General features: G+C 53.7%; 1 protein-coding gene across 1 annotated transcript; it reads left to right on the top strand.

Annotated features, from left to right (window-relative positions):
• The first annotated feature begins 751 nt into the window (after window positions 1-751).
• On the top strand, window positions 752-16,764 carry MYOC (myocilin). The gene is made up of 3 exons (XM_065410075.1): window positions 752-1,343; window positions 13,496-13,624; window positions 15,980-16,764. The coding sequence occupies exons 1-3, from the start codon at window positions 752-754 to the stop codon at window positions 16,762-16,764; spliced, it is 1,506 nt and encodes a 501-aa protein (XP_065266147.1).
• The last annotated feature ends 1,796 nt before the right edge of the window (window positions 16,765-18,560 follow it).

Below are 18,560 nucleotides of genomic sequence, written 5' to 3'. Positions count from 1 at the left end.
TGACTGCAGCACAGAGACCCATACCTGAACTAGCTTTGATCTCGCTAGCATGGATACCAATAGTAGTGAATTCTCTACTTCAGCATATGGGGAACAGCGTATGGGTATGTACTGAGGTGGCTAGCTAGCTACCTCCCCTTACACAGGTTTTTTTAAACACAGGCCTTACACGTGTAGAACTCGGAGGTTTAACCCAACTCAGACAGCAACTGCCTGCATGACCCAGCTCTCTGCCTGCCAGCCCATCCTCTCTTACAGACAGCAATCTAGTGTGAATTCCTCCCTCACATCCCTAAATACACCGATTCTCTGGGCTGGCAAGCGTGACAGGTTATCATTGGAAAAGAAAACCCTAGTGCTCCGTTCCCCTCTCGCTCGCACCGATTTTACAGCAGCATCATCCCATTGCGTTCAGCAGAGCAACTCCTGATTTACATCCAGAGGCCCCAACCCCACGTGGAACATTTGCTCGAGTCTGAACACCACCGCACTCTTTGCTGAGAGTCCGGCTGCGAGCGGGAGGGAAGGTGAGATCGGAGATGCTGTTCCTTTAAGAAGTTCTAAAGCCAGCTCTGGAAGGTTCCTGTTATTCCATGGCTCTGGCACAGCAACCCTCTCCCTCCGCCCACCCCGAGTCCCAGCTGTATAAATGAAGCTCCAGTGAGCTGGCGGGCGTCCCTCACTTAGTAGCCAGCAGCTCAGGAAGCAGCTCTGCTCTCCCAGGCACTGACGGGTACCGTGTGCAGTGCTGATGGGGGCAGCATCCATAACAAAGATGCTCATGGTTTGGCTGTTGCTGTCAGTGGGCCTGGCCCGGGTGGCTCTGGGGAGCACAGTTCATCTCAGGAGAGCCAATGACAGGAACGGTAGATGCATCTACTCATTTGCCGTCCCCAGCCCGAATGAGGCCAGCTGTCCAGAACTGGGCCAGGCAACATCAGCCATCTGGGAGCTCCAGAGGGAGAGCAACGTGCAGCGCTCGGAGCTAGAGTCAGCCAAGGCCAGGCTGAGCCTCCTGGAGAACTTGGTGACCCAGCTGCACGTGGCGCTGGGGGCAGGGGGCTCCTCCGCTTCTGCTGAGGAGCTCCAGAGAGAGCTGGACAGGCTGAGGATGGAGAGAGCCCAGCAGGAGTCTCAAATCAGCAGGCTGGAGGCTGCCTACAGCACCCTTGGGCAGGAGAAGTCCTTCCTGGAAGAGGAGAAGAGGCGACTGGAGCAGGAAAAAGCTGAGCTGGGAAGGAGGCTGGAGAGCAACACCCAGGAGATAGCTCGGCTGAGGGCCAGCCAGCATCACCAGGTCAGCGAGGCGCCCGCCCAGGACTCCCAGCGAGGCTCCCAAGAAGGTAAGGTTCATGGGAACTTACCCAGTCTCACACTGAGTTTCCCTTACTCCTGGTTCAGCCCTTTGAGCCCCACTAGGCCACACGGCCTCGCTGTCTCCTTTGCAGCAGAGGATGCCCATGCAGAGTCTGCACCTGGACGTGTGTGGCTGTCCCTTGGAGCGTACGGTTGGGGTGTGGGAAATAAGTCTCCCTTGCCTAGATTCCTGTCCTTAGACCATTGTCTGGAAGGGAAAGGATGGTGGTTAATGCACTGGACTGGGAGCCAGGAGACCTGGCATCAATTACCAGCTCTGCCACAGACTTCCTGGCACATCACTTAATCTGTCTCCCATTCTTTTTTTTCGTCCACTGGGATGGTAGACTTTCTGGGGCAGGGGCCGTCTCGCTGCGTGTAACTAACCCAATGGGGTTGTGATCCCCTTTGGAGCTTCCAGCTGCTTCAGTAGCAACAATCAACAGCAATAGACTCCAGGGAGCCACCTCCCCAAGAGGGCTGAGGCTCTAGCTAGAGATAGGCCCAGACCCAGATGCCCCCACACTTCGAGGGAGTTCAGACCCAGATCTGAACTTAGTGGCCAGAGCCCAGCTCCCACTGCAGAGAAGGGGAAGAGTTACAATACGCACGCACAGTCCCTCGGCTGCAGCCAAGCCCACCGACAAGCTGGCTCCAACAGATAGACGCCCAGAAGTGCCTTTCTTTGGCATTCCCTCTGCCGTGCCTTTGTGCAGGTGTCTGTCCCTGCCCCGGGGACTATATCCTAAGCTGTAGTGTTGCTTTCTCCCCCATCTCTTTCTCCCCAACGTGCCTAGTTCACCACTGCCCTTCCAATTCCTTTCCCCTTCTCCACCAGCCCACTGGCAGGAGAGAACCCATTCCTGTTCTATGCAGCCTGGGACACGTGGGATTAATGGAGCTGGGAGCCAGCAGGTTACAGCTCTTACCCGAGATGGGAGCTATGGGACAGACACCCCACGTGCAAGCATTTTGGGCATTAAACAGAGCTTCCCGCCAGGCAAGAACCTAGAAACCCTGCTGCTGGGCAGAGGAGAACATTGCAACCTCAGTGAGACCCCGATTCCTCCCTGTGAACGTGCTGAGCCTCCCCTGGCACAGGCACCGCCACCCTGCTGCCAGACACCTGGGCCGTGGTGGCCCCGCTTCTTTCCCTCCCGGCTGGGAATGGGCTTTGGCTGGAAGTTTTTGCTTATTTATTATGCGCCATGCAGTTTCCCCAGGTGGCTGAGGAGGCGGTATCTGCTTCTTAGCTTCCCAGGTCCCTTGGACTCCCCAGGGAGATTACGGGTGAACCCGGACGGCAGACACTGAGTAGCAGATACTACCTCCTCAGCCGCCCGGAAACCTGCATGGCGCATATAAAGCTCAGCGTTCTTCACCCGCCGCTGCCTGGCTGCTCCTCTCCAGCACTCCACCCCCCACTCTGGCAGTCCCCGCCACTGCTCATCAGTTCCTCCTAGGGTGACCAGATGTCCTGATTTTATAGGGACAGTCCCAATATTTGGGGCTTTTTCTTATATAGGCTCCTATTACCCCCCACCCTTTGTCCCGATTTTTCACACTTGCTATCTGGTCACCTTAGTTCCTCCTCTCCTTGCCTATTGGCCCCCTCCCTGCTTGGCCCGGCCGCTGCTGCTTGCTGCGTCCTCCTCTCCCCCCCTCCCCTGCTTGGCCGGAGAGGAGGGAGGGATGCATGTGGTGAGCAGTGGTGGGGGGTTCTGAGTGGGGAGGAGGGGGGAAGGAGGAGAGGAGGGAGGGATGCATGTGGCGAGCAGTGGTGGGGGGGCTGAGTGGGGAGGAGGCAGGAAGGAGGAGAGGGATGCATGTGGCAAGCAGTGGTGGGGGGGCCGAGTGGGGAGGAGGGGGAAAGGAGGAGAGGAGAGAGGGATGCATGTGGTGAGCAGTGGGGGGGGGAGCGAGTGGGGAGGAGGCAGGAAGGAGGAGAGAGATGCATGTGGCGAGCAGTGGGGGGGGCGAGTGGGGAGGAGGGGGGAAGGAGGAGAGGAGGGATGCATACGGCGAGCAGGGAGGGCGGAGTGTGGGTGGGGCTGCAAGTGGAAGAGGAGGGACGGGGAGCTAGCCTCCCCCAGGGGAAGCTTCACCTGCCGCCCATGGAGTCTTGGGATGGGAGCAGTGACTTCCCAGTTCCCAGACACCCCCAACAGGGGAAGTGCTGGACCTGGAGTGCAGGTCAGAGCAGCCCTACGGGGGCCCTAACTAGAATCCCAGCTATAGCAACTCTCCTGTGGGTTGTGTCTCCTGATGATAACTGGGGGAAAGGAAAGCCCACAGGTGCGGACTTTTGTTTTTGCTGGTGTGTGTGCCTCTCCGCCTCCTCCCTGCCCGTGAGAGCGGTGGGCAAGGCCTCAGTAGGGTTTCCAACTTTCTATTGGCACAAAACTGAACACCCTAGTCCTGCCTCTGCGCCGAGGCCCCACCCCTTCCCAGAGGCCCCACCCCTGCTCACTACATTTCCCCTCCCTCGGTGGCTCACTCTCCCTCACTTTCACTGGGCTGGGGCAGGGGTGTGCGAGAAGGTGAGGGGTCTAAATGGGGGTGCAGGCTCTGGGGTGTGGCCAGAAATGAAGGGTTGAAGGTGCGGGAGGGGGCTCCGGGCTGGGTCAGGGAGTTGGGGTGTGGGAGGGCTCCAGCTGAGGGTGCTGGCTCTGGGGTGGGGCTGGGGATGAGGGGTTTGGGGTGCAGGAGGGAGTTGTGGGTTGAGGCGGGGGTTGGGGTGCAGGAGGGAGTGAGGGCTCTAGGGTGGAGCTGGGGATGAGGGGTTCAGGATGTGGGAGGGGGCTCTGGTTTTCGGCCAATGGGAGTGCAGAGCCGGTGCTTGGGGCAGGGGCAGCGTGCGGAGCCCCGTGGCTCCTCCACCTGGGAGCCGAACCTGCTTGCCGCTTCCAGGGTGCAGCGCTGTGCCCCAGCACAGGTAGGGACTAGCCTGCCTTAGCGCCGCAGCACTGCCGACCGGACTTTTAACAGCCCAGTCAGCAATGCTGACCGGAGCCGCCACAGACCTTTTTCGACCAGGTGATATGGTTGAAAACCGGACACCTGGTCACCCTAGGCCTCGGGGAGGAAGAAGCTAAGTGGGGACAGGGCCTCGGGGTGGAGGAGGGGTGGGGCCTTGGGGCAAAGAGGCTAAGCAGGGGCGGGGCCTCAGGGCGGAGAGGCTCAGTGTGGGTGGAAAGAGGCTGAGCAAGGACAAGGGCTTGGGGCAGAGCACAGGCGGAGCAGGGAGCGGGGCCACAGTCCAGGCATTGGGGCGCACAGAAAATTAATCCAGCCCTGCAGGTGCTGAGCACCCCCTATTTTTTTTAAGTGGGTGCTTGAGCCTCAAGCACCCACAGAGTCAGCGCCTATGGGAAAGCCTCAGCTATGCCGTTCCCCCCCCCCCCCCGACATGCCTCCCACACCAGAGGACCCAGTAGGAGGGATGCACATAGCCAGCCACAGCAGCTGTGCCCTCCCTCATGCAGGGATATTCCCAAGGGGGCCCTTAAGCTGCTTTGCAGCCTCAACACAAAAGGGCTGAATCACCCAGAGAGCGAGTCCTGGCCCTCTGAGGACTCAGATCCCGCTGCGCCTGTCCCACTGCAGGTATCTGAGACGCTCAGCGCTGTTCGAGCTCCATCCAGTGAGCCCAGTCCTGCTCAGCCACACGTTCCACCCCGTGACATCATGCCCAGACACTAGGCACTCCACCGGGTCAACCATAGATGAGGAGCTGCCGCGCGCTGCCCTTCCTGACAAGGGACGCACAGGGCTCCCACACAGATAAAGTCCAACACAAACTCAGTGACCACTTCTGAAGATTTGGCTGGAACCTTAACACAAATCAGTAAGGCACCAGGAATATAGCTGTAGACCCTTGAGGGGCAGCTGTCATTTTGTGTTTCTGTTCAGCTGCAGAGTATTACTGAGCAGACTGCTGTGTGCTCACCCTCTCCCCTGGAGATCTTGTTTGTTTCCTTAATCTGAATAAGAGAGTCCCCAAGGCTGAGAAATGGACACATTGTTTTGTGGCTAGGAAAATGCAGGGGGCTAGCCCCTCAGCTGGGATAGATCGAAGGAGCTTGGTTGATTTACACCAGCTCACGGTCCAGCTCCCTCTATTTCCCCACGTCCAGCGGTGTCAACAGAAGTGCCACCCAAGTCACCAATCCACCACTCTGCCGTCACAGGAACCATTGTAAAGTGTCTCATCTTCAGCTCATCTGGGCAAATACAGAATTGCTGCTTCATCTCAGGGCTCCTGAGATGTCAAACACCCACACACAAGCCATAGGCACCTTAAGGTGAAGTTACACCATAATGTGCATTTCTCCCTGCAGACATTTCTAGCTTAGAACTTAGCCAAGCCAGGAGGGGATAATCAAGAGCAGCCCTGATGGATCCCTGGATGCAAAGTAGAAACTACCCAGCAAGAAAGAGGATCATGGTGCCCTGTCCAGTGATTAAAGTATTCTGACACTCGACTGGCCCATTGTCCTGCTACAACTACCTCTGGGGCCCTGTTCTAAGGGTTTCCCTTACAACCAGGCCTGAACAGAACCCTTGAATCCCAAACCCCGCCCCCCCCAAAGCTTTGGGGAGAGGGACACTTAAAATCTGTCCCTGCCCCTGATCAGAACAGAGCAAAGTGCTGAGGGTTTCTTAGCATCTCTGTTCTGGCCAGTGGAGTTAATTCATTCTGGGAAGGAGACTGGCCACAGGGCTGGGTGGCTGTGGGACCGTCAGGCTCCATTAACCTCTCCACATGGCACAAGGAAGTGCAACCACACTCCAGAGCGATCACATCCTGCGGGTCGGCTGTACCAGCCTGGTTACCCCCTAGCACTGTACTCAGTCATGTGACCTGACAGCAGCCCCTCACAGCCCTTCTGCCCCTTGGAGTCATTCCAGTCAGTGACTTGACTGTATTGGGAGTGAGGCAGGGGAAGGAGGCAGCGAATCCCTGAGAAACTCCTTTACTCCAAGCAGTCGGCAACCTGTTTCCTCTCGTGGCTTAGACACACCCCAGGACAGGACACCTCTCTTCCTCTCCCTCAGACCTGGCTGAAGTTCAGTGCCCATACCTTTCCAGCCAGCTATCACTGCTGTTTGCACATATACCATCCCAATAACTCAGCCCAACAGGCGTCTCTCAAGTGGATTTAGAGAGCCCCTGAGCTAGCATGGTCCTCGAAGGCAGAGAACTCCACACACACCAGGAGGCAAAGTATGATGAAGCCCTCCCCACTGCCACAGAAGAGGGCCCTACTCCTGCACCCCTACTGCAGACAGGTGTCTGCAGTGCCCCTGCTCTCTTATCAAACTGCACACCCTGCACAACAGGAGGCTGCTCGCCTTGCCTTGCTTTTACACTGAGCACCTGGTGCAATACCACCTGCCTGCCCACGGGAGGTGCTCTCCTCCAGAGTGACAGCTCCTATGGGCTCAGAGGGGTGAAACCTGCACACCAGGGTGACGTTAGCCCAGAACATTAGTAGGTGTGCAGGAGTCTGGCTTACCTCTCTGGCGTGGCCCCGTTTCCATTGCCCTTGGAGGACAGTCTCCATCTCCCTTTCCACAGCACACCCGGGCAGCTCTTTGCACTCCCTGGGCTCTTTTCTTGAGAAGAGTCTCGGACCTTTGTCCTCCCCCAGGGTCTGCCCTGGCTTCCCACCTCAATACAGGAGAGCAAAGGGGGGGCTTCCTTTCTCCCTCTCTGGAAGCCCCTAGATCATCTGCACACACTAGGCCTCAAACTCACCCCACTTCTCTAGCTCAGGCTCTTTCCTTCTCTTGCTTTCATCCCTCCCTTCACAGCCCCCATCCTCGACCAGGGTTTCTCAAACTTCTTTGCACCATGACCCCCTTCTGACAACAAAAATTACTCCATGACCCCAGGAAGGGGGATTGAAGCCTGAGCCCTGCTACCCCAGGCAGTGGGGCCAAAGCCCAACCCCCACCGCCCTGCAGGAGAGGGGGCAAAGCTTGAGGGCTGCAGCCCTGGGCAGGGAGGCTAGAACCTGAGCCCCACCACCCAGGGCTGAAGCAGAAGCCTGAGCCCCACTGCCCAGGGCTGAATCAGTCTGGCTTCAGCTTAGGGTTACCATTCGTCCGGATTCCCCCGGACATGTCCGGCTTTTTGAGCTAAAAATAGCATCTGGGGGGAATTTGTAAATGTCCGGACTCCCCCCCCATGCAGAGCGCGCGCGGCTAACAGGGCAGCCGGCCAGATGGTGACACTTACATGGGGCTCCGACAGCCAGAGAGAGCCCCTCCTCCGCTTCCCCCTCCTCTCCCCTGCAGCAGAGATCACTCCCTCCCTCCCTGCATTCGCAGATCGCCTCCGGCAGTCTGGAGCTCCTCCCCCGCTCCTCCTCCCCTGCTGCCCAGCGTGCCGGGACGAACGGCTCAGGCCGTTCCTGAGCAAGTTCACAGAGACGTTAGGCGAAGGCCAACAACAAGGGGGCCAGGGGGTCGGAGAAGGGGCAGGGAGGTTCTGGAGGGGGCAGTCAAGAGATGGGGGGGTCGGGAGTTTGGGGGGGGCTTTCTGGGGGGGGTAGATAAGGTTTTGGGCAGTCAGGGTACAGGTAGGGGGTAGGGTCCTGGGGGGCAGTTAGGGTGGGGGGGTCTTAGGAGGGGGCAGTTAGGGGACAAGGAACAGGAAGGCTTAGGTAGGGGGTGGGGCTCTGGAGGGCAGTTAGGAGCAGGGGTCCCAGGAGGGGGCAGTCAGGGGACAAGGAGCGGGGGGGGGGTTGGGAGTTCTGGGGGCGGGGCTGTCGGGGCAGGGGGGGGGGAGAGGGATCGGAGCAGTCAGGGGACAGGGAGCAGAGGGGTTTAGATGGGTCGGGAGTTCTGGGGGGGGCTGTCAGGGGGTGGGGAGTGGTTGGATGGGGCGTGGGAGTCCCAGGGGTCTGTCTGGGGGTGGGGGTGTGGATAAGGGTTGGGGCAGTCAGGGTACAGGTAGGGGGTAGGATCCTAGGGGGCCAGTTAGGATGGGGGAGGGTCTCAGGAGGGGGCAGTCAGGGGACAAGAGGCAGGGAGGCTTAGGTAGGGGGTGGAGTCCTGGGGGGCAGTTAGGGGCAGGGGTCCCAGGAGGGGGCGGTCAGGGGACAAGGAGCGGGGGGAGGGTTGAGGGTTCTGAGGGGGGCGGGAAGTGGGAGAGGCAGGGGCGGGCCTAGGGCAGGATGGGGGCGGGGCTAGGGCAGGGCTCCTCCCGTCCTCTTTTTTGCTTGCTGAAATATGGTAACCCTACTTCAGCTTCCACCCTGGGCGGTGGGGCTCGGACTTTGGCTTCAGGCCCAGGCCCCAGCAAGTCTAACACCAGCCCTGGTGACCCCATTAAAACAGGGTCGCAACCCACTTTGGGGTCCCAACCCACAGTTTGAGAACCGCTGCTCTAGGCCTTCTTTTTCCAGCCCTTTCCACTCATTTTCCAACCCACCCCCTTCCCGGACTGGCCACACAGCCCCTGCTGACCTCTGTCAGGGCACTTCTTGCCCAAAACACCCACTACACCCAACAGCTATCCCCACTCTCAGACTCCCACTGCCTGAGCAGAAGAAAGCGCTTTTATAGCCTCATCCCATTTCCCAGCAGGCCTTGCTGTTGCCTAGCATCCCATACTTCCTGTGAGAACTATAAGCCCCAGAATTCCCTTTGCCTGGGCTGACTCAGGCAGCCAGGCTGTAACTGATCTGAGTTTCCCTTAAAGGGCCACAAGGACCTGCTAACAGCAGCAAAATAAATAAACTTTATTTCCACTTTATCCCCCTCTTAACTGTCCCTGCACCGTCTGAAAACCAAACACACATTGGCCTTGCTGGGCTAGCAGTTAGGCACCTTGCGTCCTCTGCTGTTGTTCTGGGGCTGTGCTTGCATGCCTCCCCAACTCTCAGGATGGGGGCAGGTAATTGAGAGTGGAGATTGAACCCAGGGGGCCTTAGGAGCTGCAAACTGCAACCCTTGACTACTTGAGCTAAAGCCCCAGCTCTATTAGCTCAAAGCTAGTAATGGATTCATAAACCCCTACATAGTCCAGCCACTAGAGGGGGACGGAGAGCCAGAAAGATAGGCTCCACCCACAATGGAGAGCAATGGTGCTGGTCTCTGGTGATGATGGACACAGGATACTGAGAATCAGCATCCACTCAGTGCCCACAAAGCCCAGCTAAACCCTGCGGGGGGGTAGAGGAGGCCTCCTGCACCTTCTGTGGGCGGGGCAGGATTATCACTCAGCACTGAGATGGAACCCTGCTGTTAAATGGGCTTTGTTCAGCTTTTCACACTGGTGCTGGCGAGATATCCATTTACTCCTGTGCTATCATAGCTCAGGGCTGAATGGGTTGACCTGTGGCCCGAGGAGTAACCAGCAAAGATGGCCCCCTGGCCCATACCAGCACCACCACTTGTCAGACTAAACCTTTGGGTGAGTCCAATTAGCCTGCAGTTCTCTTCCAACACTGTAGGAGGCACTGTGGTCAAGAGGGAAATGCCAATATTTTGGTGGCCAAAAGGATTGGCAAACCTGAGCCAGCCCCTGAAAGCAGATCTCTGTTCTGTACGTCTTTTTAGAACCTTCAGAATTGAGTTTGACTCATTTATAGGGAGGGTCCAGCTGTGAAACTGAGATCCATGTTCAGATAGCGCACACGCATGCACAGACACACTTTGGTGATATATAGCCCCTTCTCTAATATCCCTGTGTAAAATTATTCTCCATGGCCACAAGTCACTTAAGTACAGGCCTAATTTCACAGGTAGTCTCATTGATCTCAATGGATTACTCACATGCTTAAAGTTAGGCACGCTTATGTGCCCTGCCTACTTGGGGCTCACATGGCCAAAAGAATGAGAAACCCAGGCTCTTTGGCTGCGCTTTGTAGAGTGCCTATGGAATGATCGCTTTTAAAACTACAGGGCAAGTGTATTTCCCCTCCCCGCTGCAAGTCTGGGTTCATTTTCTGGAAAAACAGCTGCTGGTCAATTTGTCCCAGGGCCAATTTTGAAATACCTGTGGCTGGAGTCAGCTACTGCTAATGAGCCCCTAGGGAGGTTTTCCAGCCCTAAAGCAATGTCAGGCATAAAGCAGGAGGGTGCACTATGCAGAAATGAGTTAGTTGTAAGTGTGCGGTTTTCCCTTCAAGGGAAGCTGAAAGTACAACTGTGATGCATGGCCAGAAAGGGTTAAACATCCTGCAAATTAAATAACCCTCAAAAGACATGTGGGGAGATAATGTTTGTGTTTTTCACACACACACACTCCACAACGTAATCAACAGTCCCTGTCTAGGCTGTATTCTGATAGTTCAGTGATCAAAAGAACATCCTAGCATCTAAATGAATTGTAAACATGGGATATCTCGATATTCATCTCTCTTTGAAATGTACTGTGAATAGTGGAGGAACAAGCAAATTGCCTTATGTTAATTCTATAGTTAAGTACTGGTGATGGACCTCCTTCAAATCATCCTAATTACCTTTTGTTCCCGGAGGAACTGCCAGCTTGTCAAAGAGGACATGAAATTGTATAAAAGATCCTTGGGTCCTGATTCTGTCATCTCAGATCTGCTTAAGCTTCATCTGGGGAAGTTTGAGTCGCAAGACTGAGGTCCCAGTTATGCTGGTACGACCTGAATATGAGATTTGGACATTGGACTATAACTTATGAACTGACTTCTAAAGGAACTCTTTGCAACTACAAAGCTCACCATCTCTGTTATCAATCTAAATCTCAGTGTATAATGATCTTTTAACCATTCTCTCTCTCTTTTGTTTTTTAACCAATTTTAGTTTAGTTAATAAGAATTTGCTGTAGAGTGCATTTGGGTAAGATCTGGAATATTCGATAACCTAGGGGGTAATGTGTCCGATCCTTTGGGATTGGTAGAACCTTTTCTTTTAATATGATGAAATAAGATTTACAGAAATTTTCATCATATTTGACATGGGTACCTGGATGGAGGCTGAGGCTGGATCACTTTAAGGGAACTGTGTTGTCTGGACTTCTGAGTAACCGGTAAGGTAATAAAGAAGCTGTTTTATGCTAGCTTGGTAAATTTAAGTATTGGCATATCTGCCAGCTTTTGGGGGTCTGGCTGCCCCATCTTTTGCAGTTGACCCTCATTGAGTGACCATAGCTGGCCCTCATAGGACGCCGGTCACAACAACACTTTGCCAAGCATTAGAATTAAACAGGGAATTGTGAGAAGTCATGACTGTCAAACTCATAACTACGGTGTCTTGCATTTATACTGCGTAGCTCCTTTCGTCCTAAAGCGCTGGCCAGACATCTGATGCTAAAAGCCCTCAGCGATGGCCTAACTCTGCTCCAGTGGGAGTTTTAAAATGCACCCCTGCAACTGGTCAGATCTCTGTTTGAAATCTCACTGTATGCTGAGCAGGCCCTGGCACTAGGAGCTGAAGTGATTGGTTCAAAAGACCGAGTAGCCTGTGGGGGTTTGCCATTGCCTTCTCTGCCCTTTAGATTTCCAGCATGGCTAAGTTAAAACAGTTTATGATGGGTAATAAATAGCTGGACCTGACCTGTCAGTTGGAATTCTCCATGTAATGCTGGGGACGTTATCCAAGTTGTTAGGCTCCCAGTGTTACCTGTATTAAAGATAATTTATTTTCGATAACATTCATCCAGAGGGGAACAAGTGTCACTGCAACATGCTTACAATTAGAATCATGTTCCTCGGGGACCCTGTAAGAAGAACCGCAAGGCACTAGATTTTGCTACAGCTACAGCTGTACAGCCTTGCTCCTTTCCCTACTGTCACTCCTCGCTGAGTCTGCCTTGAGTCCCCTGGCTCCATTCAGCCAGCGAGACACCAGTTAGCTCCAATGTGCTGCCTTGTCATACAAATGGAGCGGACAAGCTCAGTGGACAGAATGAAAGAGGAACTGAGGACACTGCTAGTGGTGTGCAGTGAGTTAGATTTATGCTGCTAACAAGCCTTGAACTTGTCCTGACAGTGACTTTCTGAAGGAAGGAAAGACCCTTCCTGCCCACTGCCGTGCCCCAGTGCCCGCTGACATTAAGCAGGAATCTGAAGAGAGTTGAATGTTTGTTTTACACAGAAGCAAAGGCTCCAGGGTTGGTCCCTTTTGAAGCCACTGCATGTTCATTCTCTACCAGCGAGCAGAAATAGGGGAGCTATCCGATATTTCTGCCACTAGCTGGTATGGATTTTTGGATGACGCTGCATCTAGACCTCAGCAGCAGTGTAAAACCGTAACAAGCATCCACAAAGCCAGAGACGCCTGTGGCACACATGCCATCCTGGCTGCAAGCAGAACTTTCACTGCAAAGGCAAACGGTGTTTGAAGACCGAGCAGAGTAGCTTCCCTGACCTGCGCTGAAGGTGGGTAAAGAATAGTGCTTGCAAAGGGCTGGGCATAGTGTGACAGACCCACAGGGGAGCGTTACAGAGTGCCAGGCATGGGCACACATACCACCAAGCTGTAGGAGAATAGAGTTAGCGGCCTGATCCGGGACAGGTGCCCTACTGTAATACCCAATGTACAGCACCTAGCACAGTGGGATGCTGGTCAATGACTGGCACTCCTAGGTGCTACAGTACAGCTCCTATCACACATGCGGCCTTGGGGTGTGACTGGGGCTCCTAGGTGCTAGGATAATACAACTAAATAATAACTGCTTATTATCCCAGGACAGGGCAGGTCTTGGCATGATGGGGAGAGGCCATTTTGGCCAGCCAAGTGTGGGTTGGGCTGGATGAGGAGACCTCTACGGGGACAGATTGCCCCCCCCCCGCCCCGCCTACTATGGGGTTCTGACATCAGCACCCAGTGCTGACTTTGCTATGTGGGGGCAGGGAGGAACAGTGTTTGGATTCAAAGAAAGGTTGCTCTCCAGCTCCCAGGACACAAGGCAGAAGCGTGCTGACCCATGTACAGTACCATGCTAATGGCAGGGCTAGTGGATTGCTGAGTGCGTGTGAAAGAGATTGCGCGTAATCATGTGTGCAACTGCGCTTGTGTGTGTGCCCGGCTGAGAGGGCACATCTGGCCATGCCCAGGAGCATGTACACACGCTTCTACGCTTCACTGAGCTGTGTCCTCACCCTGTTCCTGTCACCACCCTCACCGTGTCTATTCCCATCCTTCCCTGCAGTTTCCAAGTGGGATCTGGAGAGTTTTGACTATCAGGAGCTGAAATCTGAGCTGACGGAGGTGCCCGCTTCCAGCGTCTTCGAGGAGCGCCCCTCCCCCAGCCACCCTGCCACTGGGGACATGGCCACTGGTACAAAGATCACCTTGATGCCTTTCCCTCCTTGCGGGTTCATACAGCTAGGCCTCGTCCTTCTAGCACCATCCCTGCAGTCGCTTTTCTTCTCCTCCCCGACCCTCTCTCCTATACTGTCGCCCTCACTCTCCGCACCAGGGAAGAGCCTAGCTGGGGAATATCAGCTTCTCTGCCTCTCAGCTCCTTTATCTGGTTCTATTTCATCATTGCTTCTTATTCTGCCTCCTTCTCTCGTCCCATTTCCCCACCTTACCCTGGCCAGCCTGTCTGTTCTGTCCTTTGCTGAACCCCAAGCAATCCAGGCAAGGATATGGCCACCTTGTGCCAGACCCAAGAAGGGAGTTCAAACCCCTGCTCCAGCAGCCAGACTCACTGTGAGCACCTCCAGACCATGAGCCCAGGCTGGAATCTGGCTAGCCGCAGGTCTGCCCCATGGCAGAGAAGGGAGCAGAGCTGAACTTGTCCTCTGGAAATGACTCAGTCTCTTTGGGCCAACTTTCTCAGGCACTCACTGACGCTGTCCTTAGGCAGTCCCCGAACAACTACATCAGAGAGGACTCCAAATACAAAATTCAGAGCAGGGTCTGCATGTCCACCACTCTGCAATTCAGGATCACTCAGAACCCGGGGGTCAGGCCCATCTCTAAGTAATAAAGCATAACACTTCGTACACAACTTATGGGGATTTCCCCCTAGCTGTAAGAGCTAATAGAATCAGGAGGCTGCTCTTAAAATGAGGTCAGTGGTGCCATGCCATGTTTCCTTCTGTTATTATTGGTTAAGCAACAAACTGTGAACTTGAATCACTTTTCTTTGATTAGCCCATCCCTGCTGTGCTGCCAGCTTTTGTCACTTTGCACACACTTTGGCATTTTCCCAAAAGTCCCAGCTCCTGTAGGCATGAGCAGCTCAGCTTTACTTTAAATAAATATGATTCTAGCCTGCATGGCAGTGGAGAAAAGCTTGAAAAGGTGAAGCGAGAGCCCGCGAAAGGCCCAAAAATCCCAAGGCAAAGAGGAAGCAGCCACAAAAGTTGTTTAAAACCATAATCTCATGATTGTGGAGGGTCAGACTCAGGATTTTGGAATCTGCCGGGTTGGCGATACCAAAAATGGCCTTATGGCCCATGCACAATGGAAACAAGCCCTAGATTCAGCTTTGGTATGACACCACAATGGGCCTCCACCAAGACAGATCTGGCATTGTCCACAGCTATGTCAGCACCTGGAAGGGGTCACTGACCTGTTTCTTAATCCCAGAGGTAGAGCGATGGAAGGGATGGTGCTGGTTGAGTGGCCTGTAGCTAAGCGCTCTGCATTGGAACACAGGAGGCCTGGGTCCATTCCCAGTCCCAGTTCACGTACCTGTGTCTGGTGCTGTTAGATGGAGTATGACAGGGGAAGAGGGAAGGCCTCCTACTGCTTGTAAACCACCTCTTTGGCCATCGAAAGGAACACCCCTGGTGAAGTCCACTACGGAAGGGTGGTAGCAGATGGTGGGCAGGAGAATTGTTAAAGCACCCTCTGAGCTTGCCTCTCATTGACTTTGTTCATTGTGGCCAAAGACTCCTACTCTTTCTGGGCTGGTTTCCTGTAACTGTTTTACTCCATGCTGGTGCTTTATACATTGTCCATCTAAGCCCTGCAACCCAGCCTCTGCCTTTCAGAAATAAAATAGGTCCCCAGGACATTCCACCCTTGGCTTCTGACTTCCACTGGCTGGATGTCAGGAGCCATTTTTAAAACTAGGATTTAACGGTTGAGACTCTTTGCAGCTGCCTCATCAGATCAGAGTTCATATTGCGGACGCTCCCCTGTCCTACCTGAAATGTTACTAGGAAACCCAAATGGGTCTATTAAAACACTGTGCCTGGGCTATTGCAGCTGAGGTCCCACTTGAAAAAAAATAAAAGAGATGAACATCTTGGTCTTTCATCTTAACCACATCATGAAAACCTTTAAATATCACTAGAGCAAGAAAGTCCATGCTGTGAAATCCCCTTCCAAACTGTTCACCTAGTTTTTCCCCCATCTCTCTTCACAGACAATCATTCCTGCTTCTTTTCTCCTTGTCATCTCCTCTTTTTTCTGTCTGCCTGCACTGCTTAGGAACATAGCCTAGGGGGCAATGCCGGTGTGTTGATAAGTGCTGGAAGGCTGCTGTTGATAAATTGAGGGGGTATCTCCTCAATCAGCTTCATGGAATTATTTACTTACTTAGAATCCAGTAAATGATCTTTCCTGCTAGTTATTGCTGGGTGTGTGTGGCTTTCATGGATTTTAGCCTTTCAGTAGGAAATCTGCCACTGGTGACAGACAGAATAACTGAATTATTTTTTTCTTCCTTGAGCAGGGTGTGGAGAGCTGGTCTGGGTGGGGGAACCTGTGACCTTCCGCAGGGCTGAGACTATTGCTGGCAAGTATGGCGTGTGGATGAAGGACCCAGAGCCTGTTCCCCCCTACACCCGCGAGACCACCTGGAGAGTCGATGCCATTGGCACTGACATCCGCCAGGTCTTTGAATACGACGACGCTGATCAGTTCATGAAGGGCTATCCCTCCAAGGTCCACGTCCTGCCCTGGTCCATGGAGAGCACTGGAGCCATCATATACAGGGGCTCCCTGTACTTCCAGCGGCGCAAGTCCAGGACGGTGGCCAAGTACGACCTGAAGACAGAAACAATCACAGTCCAAAAGGACATCCCCAGTGCTGGCTACCATGGCCAATTCCCCTATTCCTGGGGTGGGTACACAGACGTTGACCTAGCTGTTGATGAGATGGGGCTGTGGGTGACATACAGCACAGACAAGGCCAAAGGGGCCATCGTCCTCTCCAAACTGGATCCAGAGACGCTGGAGGTTGAGCAGACCTGGGAAACCAACATCCGCAAGCAAGCCGTGGCCAATTCCTTTATGATCTGTGGCACCTTGTACACCATCAGTAGCTACTCAGCCCCAGACGCCACGGTCAACTTTGCCTACCACACGGCCACCAGCACCAGCGAGCCACTGAGCATCCGCTTCGAGAACCGCTATGGGTACAGCAGCATGGTGGACTACAACCCCACGGAGAGAAAGCTCTTCGCTTGGGACAATTTCAACATGGTCACCTATGACATCAGACTCTCCATGATATGAGGAGCTTCAGGGCAGGAGGAGGACACGCCACGCTCATTGCTAACTAGCAGCTCGTGGGCTAGGGGCAAGTCTAGCCAGCTGTCAATCTCATACACTCACTCTTCCTATTCTTCCTGAGCTTTCCTTGGACTCAGCCCTGAGCCCCTTACTCAGGCAGAGCGCTCATTGAGCTGGGCAAAGACTCCAGGCCTTGCCCTAGATCGGAGATTCATATTCTGAGAGCACTAATGGGGCTCAAATAACAATAGAGTGGGAATAACTTTGCGCCACTTGGGAACATACGTGCAATAGGCATTTACAGCCCTGGCGTCGTTCCCCTTGCCTCTCTCTGAATTACACACGGGATGAATTTGGACAATGTAGAAAAAAAAGTAACAAATTGTTCAGGGTTACGCAACATTTGGAGTGTGTGGGCCAATTGCACAGGGATAGATCTAGAATGACTAAACCTGCCTGCGCCCTTGGCTAAAAGACACTGCGATTCCAGCCAAGCAGACCAAACCGTTCATGGCAGGAGGCAAATAATATTTTAGGAGAGGGAGGTGGCTGGGTACCACCTTCACAGAATGGCTAATAAAAACCCAGTGACCATCAGCCAACCATATTCCTGCCCAGCATCAGCTGAGACAAGGGGAATGTGCTATGCAGTCAACACCAGGCGCTAGCCAAGGCGGCGTTGACAGGAGGAGATTCTGCAAAGTTGTGTCACACCCAGATTCAGTAGGAGAACATCAAGGCCTAAAGACCTAGCTCCAACACCCAAATAAGCCAATGGAAAGACTCCAGCTGACTTCACTGGGCTTTGGATTGGGTCCTTAGTGGGTTGACTTGGCAGGGGCGTCTCAGAAATGTGCTGCAGGAGTTAAAAATGACTAGACATCCCAGGCAGCGGGCACCCTGCAAGAGAGCTTTCAGCTGCTGCGTATAAACCCTTCCATTGCCAGCCTCTCTCCTCCTAAGCACAGTGCATGCCCTGTCCGGATCAAGCTTACCCTGGGAGCCCACCAGCCACCTCTACAGATTATCATGAGCCAGAGAACGTAGGAGGAGAAGACAGGAACTCACCCAGCTTGGTATCTCTGCAGCGTAAGCAACTGCTCTGCAGCAGCAATTGACCAGTAATTAAAGCAGGAGTCAAAGATGGGCCCAAGCTGCAGAGAGGCCAGGTCCAATGATTCACACCTCACCTAAGCATAGGGCCATTCCGCTCTAGGGGCTTTGAGTCTGTTCAGCGTCTCACACAGTTACACAATAGCCATTGAGCGTGCGGGGCTCTGGCCGAACTAGCCGCCTACCTGCAAAAAACATGGCCGCCTCAGCTCCCATTCCATTAAAGACAAAAATGAAGCATTACTTGTTTAACACAATTCTGTTAAGTCATTAGACATTTTAGCAAAATAAATTTAAGGAGGGTTGTTGTTCATGAAAAACGGGATCCTAGAATTTAGGGCATGATCTCAAATCCACTGAAGTCAATGGAAAGTCTCCCATTGACTCTAGTGAGCAATAGAACAGATCTCTATTTATCCCAGACTATGGTTATTAACTCAGAAAGAGAAGCAACGTCTAACTGTTCTTGCTGTTTCTAGCTCTCAATCCAGATAACTCTGCTGATTACACTGTAACTTAGACACTCTTTGGGATAGGCATGGCATTAGATCAGGTATGGCTAAGCATACGGCTGTTTTTAAGAACACACACATTTAAAGTATTTAGTGTATAAATCCTGTAGCTGGCTTGGTTTTTCTGTTTGCTTTAAAAGCCTAATCCATGCAGGTTGTATTGAAGCCTCCTGG

The sequence above is a fragment of the Emys orbicularis genome, chromosome 8, assembly GCF_028017835.1.
Source record: "Emys orbicularis isolate rEmyOrb1 chromosome 8, rEmyOrb1.hap1, whole genome shotgun sequence".
Classification (NCBI taxonomy): domain Eukaryota; kingdom Metazoa; phylum Chordata; order Testudines; family Emydidae; genus Emys; species Emys orbicularis.
The sequence above is the reverse complement of the archived record's forward strand: the minus strand, read 5'-3'. Positions and strand labels throughout refer to the sequence as shown.